Genomic DNA, 12972 nt, shown 5'->3' on the forward strand with positions numbered 1-12972 from the left:
GAATATATTATTTTAGTAGCAGTACAATACCTTTCGATACAACGAAATATAACTCATAAAAGTAACTAGTATTTTTACCCTCAATTTATACCATTTACCTCCCTTTGAAAATATAATATCAATTTCTTACAAGGAATTAAGAATTGTGGAAAGACATTTAATTGTACACAACAGTAATTTGAACATTTTTAAATGGAATAAAACAGTCTTATAAATTGTAATGTTATGTACAATGCACAATTATAAAACAAAAAGACATTCATGGTGGATTATAAATATTGTCAACATTATATAGTAACTAGCCTGGCATTACCCGCGGCCTGCGGGTCTAAGTTTGTGTTTACTAATGTAGTGGATTGGATTTAGATGTATGTTAAACTTAGCTAATGATCCTTTCACGTTATTTCTCTTTCGCTACGAAAATAAAATTAGTTTTGCGAAAATGGGTTTACCCGAAGTCGATACATTCATATCTATTAAAAACGAAAAGAGCGATAGCTTTGTTAAATGAATGGGATTATAAAGTGAACAATTAAACGAAATAATTTTTAGTACGCGATTCATGACTGAATATAGATCTAGGCCTATCTCAACTCGGCTTCGCAGCTTTTGAAAACGAATGTGGTCTCTTAAAATGCTTTAGAAAACCAAATTTGAATGCTTATTTGATCAAAATATGAAATGAATGGGACTATAATTAGTATGTTCATGTGTTTAAGTATAAAACTATCTGTGCCAAGAGAAGTTTTATCATCTTAGAGTTGAATTAGTTTTAGATCTAGTGATGGGATTAAAAAGTAAACAATTAAACGAATTAATTTTTAGTACGCGATTCATTACGGTATTGTCTAATGAAAGAATGTTCGTCAGGAAATCTGTAGTTACATATATAAGGAACTAATTAATGTAAAAAATGCTTTTGAAACACATAATTGAAAGTTAATTTTATTATATAATGAAATCAAAGGATCTTCTTTTGTATTTTCATGTGTCAAAGTAAACAACTATCTGCGCAAAGTGTATTTCTTAAAATTATATCTAAGTCTAAATCCTTTCAATCTTTTCTCATGTCAACATTGAAGACATGGCCTAGATCCATAAAATACTATAGCTTTAATAGAGTCGGACAACTTTATTTTTTTTAGGGTCTTAAGTTTGTTTTAGGGCTACAATACATACACTAAGGTCTAAGTTGGTACCCAAGAAACATTCCTGCCAAGTCTTATGAAGATTGGTCAAGCGGTTTTCATGTCTATAAGTAACATACATACACCTCACATTCTACTTTATAGTATAGAAAGAAGATAAACTAATTTTCACTGTTTGTAAAACATTGATTTTTTAAAATGTTTCGGATGACGCTTCAGAGCTGAAAATGTCTACATCCTTGTCCAAACCTCGAACAGGAAGATAAAGCATGGCAGCGGTCAAGTTTTAAACCTGATGTGGAGATATTTGGAGCGATATAATGACAACTAAATCAAAGGATAAGGGAGCAATAAAAAATGGAGGGTTGGGAACATATTTGCAATAACTAAATAGACTTCCCATTGTCAAGTACACAATGTCAAGTACACAATGTCAAGTACACATTGTCAAGTACACAATGTCAAGTACACAATGTCAAGTACACATTGTCAAGTACACAATGTAAAGTACACTATGTCAAGTACGCATTGTCAAGTACAAATTGTCAAGTACACAATAGCAGGTACACAATGTCAAGTTCACAATGTCAAGTACACAATGTTAAGTACACAATGGCAGGTACACAATGTCAAGTACAAAATGTCAAGTACACATTGTCAAGTACACAATGCCAAGTACACAATGGCAGGTACACAATGTCAAGTACACAATGTCAAGTACACAATGTCAAGTACACAATGTCAAGTACACAATGTCAAATACACAATGGTAGGTACACAATGTCAAGTACACAATGCAGGTACACAATGTCAAGTACACAATGGCAGTTACACAATGTCAAGTACACAATGTCAAGTACACAATGGTAGGTACACAATGTCAAGTACACAATGGCAGGTACACAATGTCAAGTACACAATGTCAAGTACACAATGTCAAGTTCACAATGTCAAGTACACAATGTCAAGTACACAATGGTAGGTACACAATGTCAAGTACACAATGGCAGGTACACAATGTCAAGTACACAATGGCAGTTACACAATGTCAAGTACACAATGTCAAGTACACAATGGTAGGTACACAATGTCAAGTACACAATGGCAGGTACACAATGTCAAGTACACATTGTCAAGTACAAATTGTCAAGTACACAATGGCAGGTACACAATGTCAAGTTCACAATGTCAAGTACACAATGTTAAGTACACAATTGCAGGTACACAATGTCAAGTACAAAATGTCAAGTACACATTGTCAAGTACACAATGCCAAGTACACAATGGCAGGTACACAATGTCAAGTACACAATGTCAAGTACACAATATCAAGTACACAATGTCAAGTACACAATGTCAAATACACAATGGTAGGTACACAATGTCAAGTACACAATGCAGGTACACAATGTCAAGTACACAATGGCAGTTACACAATGTCAAGTACACAATGTCAAGTACACAATGGTAGGTACACAATGTCAAGTACACAATGGCAGGTACACAATGTCAAGTACACAATGTCAAGTACACAATGTCAAGTTCACAATGTCAAGTACACAATGTCAATTACACAATGGTAGGTACACAATGTCAAGTACACAATGGCAGGTACACAATGTCAAGTACACAATGGCAGTTACACAATGTCAAGTACACAATGTCAAGTACACAATGGTAGGTACACAATGTCAAGTACACAATGGCAGGTACACAATGTCAAGTACACATTGTCAAGTACAAATTGTCAAGTACACAATGGTAGGTACACAATGTCAAGTACACAATGTCAAGTACACAATGTTAAGTACACAATGGCAGGTACACAATGTCAAGTACAAAATGTCAAGTACACATTGTCAAGTACACAATGCCAAGTACACAATGGCAGGTACACAATGTCAAGTACACAATGTCAAGTACACAATATCAAGTACACAATGTCAAGTACACAATGTCAAATACACAATGGTAGGTACACAATGTCAAGTACACAATGCAGGTACACAATGTCAAGTACACAATGGCAGTTACACAATGTCAAGTACACAATGTCAAGTACACAATGGTAGGTACACAATGTCAAGTACACAATGGCAGGTACACAATGTCAAGTACACAATGTCAAATACACAATGTCAAGTTCACAATGTCAAGTACACAATGTCAAGTACACAATGGTAGGTACACAATGTCAAGTACACAATGGTAGGTACACAATGTCAAGTACACAATGGCAGTTACACAATGTCAAGTACACAATGTCAAGTACACAATGGTAGGTACACAATGTCAAGTACACAATGGCAGGTACACAATGTCAAGTACACAATGGCAGGTACACAATGTCAAGTTCACAATGTCAAGTACACAATGTCAAGTTCACAATGTCAAGTACACAATGTTAAGTACACATTGTCAAGTACACAATGGCAGGTACACAATGTCAAATACACAATGGCAGGTACACAATGTCAAGTACACAATGTCACGTACACATTGTCAAGTACACATTGTCAAGTACACATTGTCAAGTACACAATGACAGGTACACATTGTCAAGTACACAATTGCAGGTACACAATGGCAGGTACACATTGTCAATTACACAGTGGCAGGTACACAATGTTAAGTACACAATGGCAGGTACACAATGTCAAGTACACAATGTCAAGTAAATAATGTTAAGTACACAGTGTCTATATCAATGTCAAGTACACAATGTCAAGTACGCAATGTCAAGTACACAATGTCAAGTACACAATGTCACGTACACATTGTCAAGTACACATTGTCAAGTACACATTGTCAAGTACACATTGTCAAGTACACAATGGCAGGTACACAGTGTCAAGTACACAATGGCAGGTACACATTGTCAAGTACACAATGTCAGGTACACAATGTCAAGTACACAATGTCAGGTACACATTGTCAAGTACACAATGACAGGTACACATTGTCAAGTACACAATTGCAGGTACACAATGGCAGGTACACAATGTTAAGTACACAATGGCAGGTACACAATGTTAAGTACACAATGTCAAGTAAATAATGTTAAGTACACAGTGTCTATAATCAATGTCAAGTACACAATGTCAAGTACGCAATGTCAAGTACACAATATTGAAAGATCATTTTAACAACTATTTAAATAAAACTTACGTGCGCTAAAGCAAAAGCTCATTCACATTTTATTTTACAGTACACAAAAATTATCGTGAAGCTTTTAAAATTAATATATATCAGAAATTCTTAGATTCTGTATGTATACAAAAAAAAGATGTTATTTGTTTAAAAGTTATCTGCTTTAGATGTTGTGAGGATTACAATAATGCCATTTTTTTGTTAGAAATACATACGTAGTTTTTATTTACGTCTTATTTGTGTTTGAGAGCTGCCACAAAACAGCGTGCCACACATTTGAGACCCAAAGAAAAGTTCTTATTTAAGGCCTTATGGAAGACATGCGCAGAACACGACATTAAAATTAACTAGACCGCCATCGAACCACGGCTTTGACTGCATCAGATTGAGACCAAGCATTATAGAAGGCCTGAAGACTGAGCTGCAACATCACAAGCTGTGGGCAGTTTAGACCAATTGCTCGTTGTCACGTCACAAGTCTGTACGTTGTGGCAACGAGCTATTGGTCTAAACTGCCCACAGGTTGTGACGTTGCAGATCAGTGTTCAGGCCTTCTATAACGAATGGTGTCGATCAGATGCGGAAACAAATATGCAGGCTGGAACTGGGTTTGTGTAGTCCTGTGAAACACATCACTCATTTTTAATCTTCATTATCGAAAACATTGATATTTTTAGCATTATTTATACAAATGGTAATTTACTGGGTGTTGATCTCAAGCTGTGTTTCTGTCATTGGTCGTACCTCTGGACCATATCTCATGGATAATTAATACCTGACTTTAGATGGAGAAAAGAAAGGCGGTTGGTCTCTGTACTGGCCAGGTGACACCCTGATCGTTAACTGCTGGCCAAAGAAGCATCATCTACCCCATAGCTCGCAAGGTCTGAAATGGAAACTTTACTTTACTTTAGTTTTGCTCAGATTATAAACACCAGTGGACCTACGACGTAAAGAACACAAAAGTTAACAATTACTGATATTGGTTAAAAGCATTGAAGAGAGTACACTAAAATTCTTGAACTACATATTTGAACAATTAAACTTTAATAAAACCATCACTACAAACTTTGAATTGAATATAGCAAGTGTAAAGCAACAAAACATTTATGATATGACTTTAAGATACGTTTTCCTTACTTATCACTATTTAATTTTAAAAGACTTTTATAAAACAAAGTCATTAAAAAAGTAAGTAAATACATGGAAAGTAAATGCACACTCAAATAAAACCAATGAGTAAAAAATAGTAAAAAAAGTTAATGGTATATTGACATATAAAAATAATAACAAATATGAATCTTTTTCAGCTCACAGAAACATTGTAAGAAACACCTTATTCGTGTCTTCTGCTAAGTTATCAAATGTGTCTGCTATATCTTTTCTTTTAATCTTAAGCAGCGCAGACTTCAGTTCTGTAAGTGCGCTCCAAGTCTCAGACTTCCTACACGGCTGTCTGTAACTCCACCTAACAAGCTGCTGGAGATTGTGCTCCCTCTCCAGCGTGTTTTTGGAGCTGATATTCAGATGAACAAAAAGGTTATAAATGTCTCTACCTAAATAATCCTCGCACAAACTAAGGCACAGTCTTCTGAAACTAAGTGTGAGGAGAGTTCTTTTCTGTATGGCTTGGTTCAGATCCTTCATCGCATCTGCGACAGAAGAGCTGTTACTGGATTGATCTGGAAACAGGTACTCGAGATGTTCGAGAGCTGCCCGAATAGCAGACGCAAAGTCGTGTTCCGGATTCTTTTCAGCCCAGTGTAAAAAAGTGGACACTAAGTCCGGATCGTGCATTTCATTAGGGCAAGGAAGGAGATAAATGGTAAACAGTTCTTGAAACTCATCGTGGGTGACTATTTTCTGTATGTTACTTAGTAATACTTTTAATAACATTGCATTCTGTGCGGTTATACTTCGTGGTGCTTCGGTGCTGATAGGAGAAATCTGAGCAGACGGTCTAACAATCTTAGTAGATGCTGGTTTGTTGTTAATTTGAGCTGATATATTAGTATGGTACTCTGCAAATGTATTTAGTCCAGCGCTTGTTGCCAATGTTTGCATTTGAGCAGCATTGATTGTAGAGTTTTGAGTGGTGCCATTATCTGTTGGATGTAGAAGTTCCACAGCATCGTCTGGTGCCCTCTTAGTTTGGTCTGCATATGTTATTTTCTTGGATGAGTCAGCAAAACACAAGAGTTTCTGTCGTTTCAGCACAAAATAAACAGTTATGGATATTAACGCCGTGACAATTAGGGGAACCAGAACAGCTAATACAATCGTAAGTACGTGTCTGTCTGTTGGCTCGTTCGGTATGCAGTCAGTGTTGTTGAACAAAGAGAAACCGTTGGCACATTTCCACACGATGTCACTCTTGTTTGTCCCTTGTTGATCTATAGTCCAGCCTTGACCTTTGTTTATTGTCCAAGGTGTACAAGATAGGTCTTGGTGTACTGTTTTATTTTGATAAGTTCTATTGATTTGGGAAAAAAAAATAATTAAAATACATTAAAAAAATATATATATATCTCCATTCTAAAACTTATTTTATAAAAATTAATTTTAAAAAGTGTTTGGTTCAAACCGGGTATCGAACCTTTGATGTTTACACAGTCAAGTTCGTGATCGTAAGTCGTTACCAACTCTGCCAGCGGGCAAGGCATGCATGGGATATTGATACTATAAATATATTGACATCGAGATCTAACACTATCTTATATTATCTTACATAATACATACGTTACTTCAAAAAAAAAGAAGATGATTTCGTCCTACGCGTCATGCATTCAGTCATACATATTAACCAATGACTTAAATTCTGCCAAGTCACTGGTTTTCCTGGCTAACTCAGGCTATCCATTCTATGCTCTAATAGCACTAGGGAAGAAGGAGTATTTGTACACATTTGTCCTAGCATATGGAATTAGAAGTGTGCCTTTCCTTTTTTTTTCTTCTGAGTATTTTTATTAGATTTTGTTTTTGTATGTGAAGATTATGGTTCAGTGTTTTATGTATAATTGCTACTTTACTTTTGAGTCTTCTGTCCTGAAGACTTTCTAAATTAAGTGATTTTACTAAAGGTGTTACTCTAGTCAAATGTGAATATTCGTTTGTTATAAATCTCACTGCTCTATTTTGTGTCTGTTCCAGTTTCTTAATGTTTTATTGAGTTGAAGGATCCCAAACAGAGGATGCATATTCTATTATTGGCTTAACCAAGGTTAAATAACATTTTTGTTTAATGTTTTTATTTGATTTATAGAAATTTCTTTTAATAAACCCTAATGCTTTGTTTTATTTTTTGATAGCTTCATCAATATGGGGATTCCTAGACTGAGACTTCTGATTATGAGCTCTTAAGATCTAGTCTAGATATACATCTACTTCTAGATTAAGAATCTTCTTTTCTAATCTACATATATTAGAGTTATGTAAAAAATAAAAGTAAAACTTAAATAATATTCAAATAAACTTAAAGCACTTTAAATTAACTCAGTTATCGTGTAATGTGAGTACACTACGGCTGACTACGTCGTATTTAATTACAATCATTATTGAACAATTCTAAATGTTGGCCTTTAAATCTAGAAAGCGATGCGCACAATTTTCCTAAACATTAATTTATTCAACTCTTGAATCAATAAAGCTTTACATCCGGAAAATCCCGATTACGATAGTCTTTTGAAGAACGCGATAAATGTAGTACTTAAGCTAAATTTTTTTTTCTTTGAAAAATTATAAAGGTCAAACTAGTTTTTCCCCTATGTGGCTAAGAAGCTAGTAATTTCTTTCTCAGCGATATACATGGACCGTTAAATTTCTTCGAAAATCGTTTTAGACATTTTTGAGATCAGCTTTCAGGCTTGTTCCGTGCAGGTTTCTGAAGTTTCTATGTCAAGTCCTGACTTGATTAGAAGTATTGTAACAAAAAGTATAAAAACGTATTTAATAATGAATTGTACAAAAATTAGATAAGATAAGATAAGACAAGATGAAAGTTAAAAATAATTTTAACTATTAATAATATTAAAAGAAATGTCGAGTATGAAACTTTAAAACAAATTTAAAACGACTTTACTAATGTGATCCTGTAACTAAAAGAATTAAAACGTATTTAATAATGAATTGTACAAAAAAATTAGATAAGATAAGATAAGATAAGATGAAAGTTAAAAATAATTTTTTATTGTCTTAAAATTTTAACTAATAATCATATTAAAAGCAATGTGAAGTATGAACCTATAAAACAAATATAAAACGACTTTACTAATGTGATCCAGTCACTTTGAAATGCCAAGAAGCCTAAAATGATTTTACTTGTGCAATATAACAGAAACAAAAATAAAAAACAAAACATTTAAAGTACATGAACTTAACCCATGAATTAGCTGTTTGGTACAAAAATGTGATTTAAAAGAAAGGTTTTAATATTATCGGCATGATTATAAGAAGCTATGAACAATCCAAATTTTCTACCGTACGAAATGTTTACCCATACCCGATGGATGAAATGTTGTCTCCTTTCTGTATAGCTTGAACATACAAACATATGAACAAATCTATATCAACGTCTTTTGTGTGTTTTGCCTTTGACTCTACCGCACTCAACGTGACACACTCGTGGACACGTCCACAATAGGGAATGGATTGACGAACAGAGGAATTGAATCCAGTAGGCTTCTGAAGTACTAACGAAGGAAGAAAGGCTGTCTAAGCATTGACCCATCCACTACGTCGTTTCTCATGGGCGTCACATGCTGCCGTGGCGGTGGTTTATTTTAAGAATACAAAATACTTCCTCGAGAGGCTCAAACTTCGATCTCACTTCAGCTGTCGCGTAATATGTGAAAACCAGGAGAGAATTGTGTGCAGTTATGATTGATTATGATAGATCATTCTTACAATTATTAGCAAGGTACCTATTTAGAAAAGTATTTTTTATTTAACTTCAAGGTATTTTTTGTTGTTGTTTTTTCTTTTGTGGAGAGAATGTATGCTTGACAGTCCTCACCACCACATTGAAATTGAAATATATTTCTGCATAACATCTAGACACACTTCATGTTATATAAATACCAGACAGACAGACAGACAGACAGATGAAGTGAGTTAATAAAAGCTTGGTAATAGATACTAACCCTTTAGGACACTGATAACAAATATTTTGACGACAGAATTCTGCTCCAAAACAAAAGACTTCACATTCACCTGTGGACGTGGATATAGAGGCAAACAGAATGACAACAGCGCACAATGCAGTAAGTGCCATCCCTCAAAGAAAATTGTATCCCCTGCAGAAAAAAACAAAAAGAAATGAATTCATTTAGTATCTTTATTTTGTTTATAAAAATGCATCTACTGGATTTTGGGCTTGTAAACCTTAGGAAACGCCTTTTGGCAAGATTTAGTTCTTCTTCGTTCTTTCTTCTTCTTCTTCTTTCTTTCTTCTTCTTCTTCGTTCTTTCTTCTTCTTCTTCTTTCTTTCTTCTTCTTCTTCGTTCTTTCTTCTTCTTCTTCGTTCTTTCTTCTTCTTAGTTTCTTCTTTGTTAACGAAGATCTAGTTGTTGTTTTTTTTAATCCTATGACTGATATTTTTTCATTAAATTCTTGTATATACCATCAGATTAAGTGTACATATAAAAAGAAAAGCACGTGTAAAGTATATTGATGTCTCTCTTTTTTTCCTTTTTTTTCTTTACATCCCCGCTCTCTCACTCGACCTACAAATCTGATCTTCTGAGCAATAAAGAAAGGCCTGCTTAGGCGATATAACTACATGATTAGACCTATTAAGTGATTTTTTTTTATAGTTTTACATGGAGTGTGGCTACTTTAAACTATTTTTTGTTATATGTTTTTATAACAGACATTAATACATTTTAAATATATTTTTACTAGCCCCCGAAAGGGGAAAATACGTTATTTGTTTTGTGTGGTCTGTCTGTCCGTCCGTCCGTCCTTCCCGTTTAGATCTCGTAAACTAGAAAGAATAGTGAAAAACCGACATCATAATATTTCGATCATTTAAAGTTCTGAAGCAACATGCTACTTTTTTCTTTTCTGAAAGCGAAAAATCTGATTTTTAAAAAAGTTTATGTAAGCAGTTTTTCTCTATAAATGCACCATTTTTACAACTATTCACTATTAATAGTAACAAAGACGGGAGGCTTTTTAGTAAGGGAAATAGCCATTTGCCATATTTTTAACACATTTAGGCAAAAGGTTTTAGATTTTTTTTTAACAGTTGTATTGCTAAGATTGTAAGTTCTGTCATACTAACTACTACATTTACAAAACAATTGCCTTCTTTTTTTAAAGAGAAAAAATCTATTTAGTATACATATAAGTGGAAAAACAAATTAAAAAACAGTTAATAAGTAGTTTTTCATATTATCGTGTGAACTGCAGCTCTTCACCAAAGCAATAAAACACTAAATTAACTAATGATTTTTTTAATTTTTTTTTTACTGAAAATGTTTTAGTCTTGAGGATTTGAATAAGAGAATGACCCTTTACAAAACAATTAGATCAATTAGATAATCATTCTAAGACATCAGTTAGGCCAGGTTCACATCTAACTTCACATTCACTTTCAACTATCTTTTTGTCTACTGGACCGCTGGGGCACCACACAAGATCTGTCAACCTTTCTTCTTCATTTTTCTCTGTCATTTGTTAGAATTTCATTCTGATGTTCTTTCTGAAAATATTTAAAAACCTGCTTTTACCTGCCTAGGTGATTCACTTCGGGGGCCGATCTTGAATTTGTGTTTCCACACAAAGTGTATTTGTAACCTTGTTTTCAATATTAAAATGTCTATCCCAGTAAAACACAATACGCTCTAAAATATCTTTTGTAACTTCAGATGTGCACATTTCTTGAAGCATTAATACTAGATTTATCTAGTTCATGCACAATCAAAACAAGGCCCGATATTTGAGTTTTGAAGACCCTTGTAATATTAGATTTATCTAGTTGAAATATAAGCACTCAGGGACGGATATTAGAGATCTCTGGACCCTTGTAATATAGATTTATCTAGTTGAAATAATAGCACTCAGGGACGGATATTAGAGATCTCTGGGACCCTTGTAATATAGATTTATCTAGTTGAAATATAAGCACTCAGGGACGGATATTAGAGATCTCTGGACCCTTGTAATATAGATTTATCTAGTTGAAATATAAGCACTCAGGGACGGATATTAGAGATCTCTGGGACCCTTGTAATATAGATTTATCTAGTTGAAATATAAGCACTCAGGGACGGATATTAGAGATCTCTGGACCCTTGTAATATAGATTTATCTAGTTGATATATAAGCACTCAGGGACGGATATTAGAGATCTCTGGGACCCTTGTAATATAGATTTATCTAGTTGAAATATAAGCACTCAGGGACGGATATTAGAGATCTCTGGACCCTTGTAATATAGATTTATCTAGTTGAAATATAAGCACTCAGGGACGGATATTAGAGATCTCTGGGAATCCTTGTAATATAGATTTATCTAGTTGAAATATAAGCACTCAGGGACGGATATTAGAGATCTCTGGGAATCCTTGTAATATAGATTTATCTAGTTGAAATAATAGCACTCAGGGACGGATATTAGAGATCTCTGGGACCCTTGTAATATAGATTTATCTAGTTGATATATAAGCACTCAGGGACGGATATTAGATATCTCTGGGAATCTTTGTAATATAGATTTATCTAGTTGAAATATAAGCACTCATGGACGGATATTAGAGATCTCAGGACCCTTGTAATTAACATATTTTGCCCTTTCTTCAAAATATTAGAAAATATTCCTGGAACTATTTCTTCTAGCAAGAGTGGTCCCAAGGCAAAACTTATATTACCTATAGGAAAATATAGCATTGCACACATATGGAAATAAAACTGACTACTGATAGCCGTTATTCTACCTACTTTAAAACCTGGTATCGATCTAGGTTATTGATGATGGTGTACAATACATTTTCGATATATGATTTAATCTGATATAGTTAATCTACATTGTCATTTTGAGATGCGAACATTTAAATGATGCTTTATATATATGTTCGAAGTAAGAGTAACATGTTTAATTTGGTTATATCAGAAGTATTAGTTTAAACAAACGTTTATATTTATCATTACAATTTACCTCATATTATAAAACACAATACTTTACAATTTTTATCTAAAACATTAAGGAAATGAATGTGTCCACCGGTTGATTCAAAGATTTGTTGGCTTGAATTGTCTTTCATTATTTTTCCAGGTAATAACGGAAACTCTTTTGGAAATTTCCGTTTTTTTTTTCTTTAATTGCACTTGCTCTGTACAACAGCCTTTTTGAGCTTGCTAACATCTAAAATATTCAGTCTATTAATAAGAATATTCAGTTAACAATTCTATCTCTAATTCATTTATTTGTTAGCGCTTTCATGGCCTTTATGAAATAATTAGATGTTGAGTCTATAGATCTAGATTCTAGATCTAATGTATTAAACAATTGTTTCTTGGCCTAGCTGGGAAAAAGCAGAAATGGAAATGATCTTTACAATGTATTTATTATTTAAAAAAAAATAAAGTTTCCCTTTCAGACCTTGCAGTCTATGGGGCAGATGATGTAAAGGTAAACTGTTTCTGTGGACAAGGGTTAAGGAGTGTGTCATGTGGC

At 33.9% G+C, this 12972-nt stretch overlaps 1 protein-coding gene across 1 annotated transcript; it reads right to left on the minus strand.

Moving 5' to 3' along the window:
• Positions 1 to 114: 114 nt before the first annotated feature.
• Positions 115 to 12578, minus strand: LOC106058294 (uncharacterized). Its single transcript, XM_056004378.1, has 3 exons — positions 12454 to 12578; positions 9437 to 9589; positions 115 to 6771 (listed from the first exon to the last, which is right to left on the minus strand). The coding sequence occupies exons 2-3, from the start codon at positions 9565 to 9567 to the stop codon at positions 5610 to 5612; spliced, it is 1293 nt and encodes a 430-aa protein (XP_055860353.1). The 5' UTR covers positions 9568 to 9589; positions 12454 to 12578; the 3' UTR covers positions 115 to 5609.
• Between the last annotated feature and the right edge of the window lie 394 nt (positions 12579 to 12972).

Source organism: Biomphalaria glabrata, chromosome 11 (genome assembly GCF_947242115.1).
Source record: "Biomphalaria glabrata chromosome 11, xgBioGlab47.1, whole genome shotgun sequence".
Classification (NCBI taxonomy): domain Eukaryota; kingdom Metazoa; phylum Mollusca; class Gastropoda; family Planorbidae; genus Biomphalaria; species Biomphalaria glabrata.

What these genes read in the sequence shown, in the direction of transcription:
- LOC106058294 (XM_056004378.1), bottom strand. Translation starts at nt 9,567, where the DNA reads ATGGCACTTACTGCATTGTGCGCTGTTGTCATTCTGTTTGCCTCTATA. An exon ending in TGTTATCAGTGTCCTAAAGG is followed by an intron (nt 6,772 to 9,436) that starts GTTAGTATCTAT and finishes CCAAATCAATAG; the next exon opens with AACTTATCAAAATAAAACAG.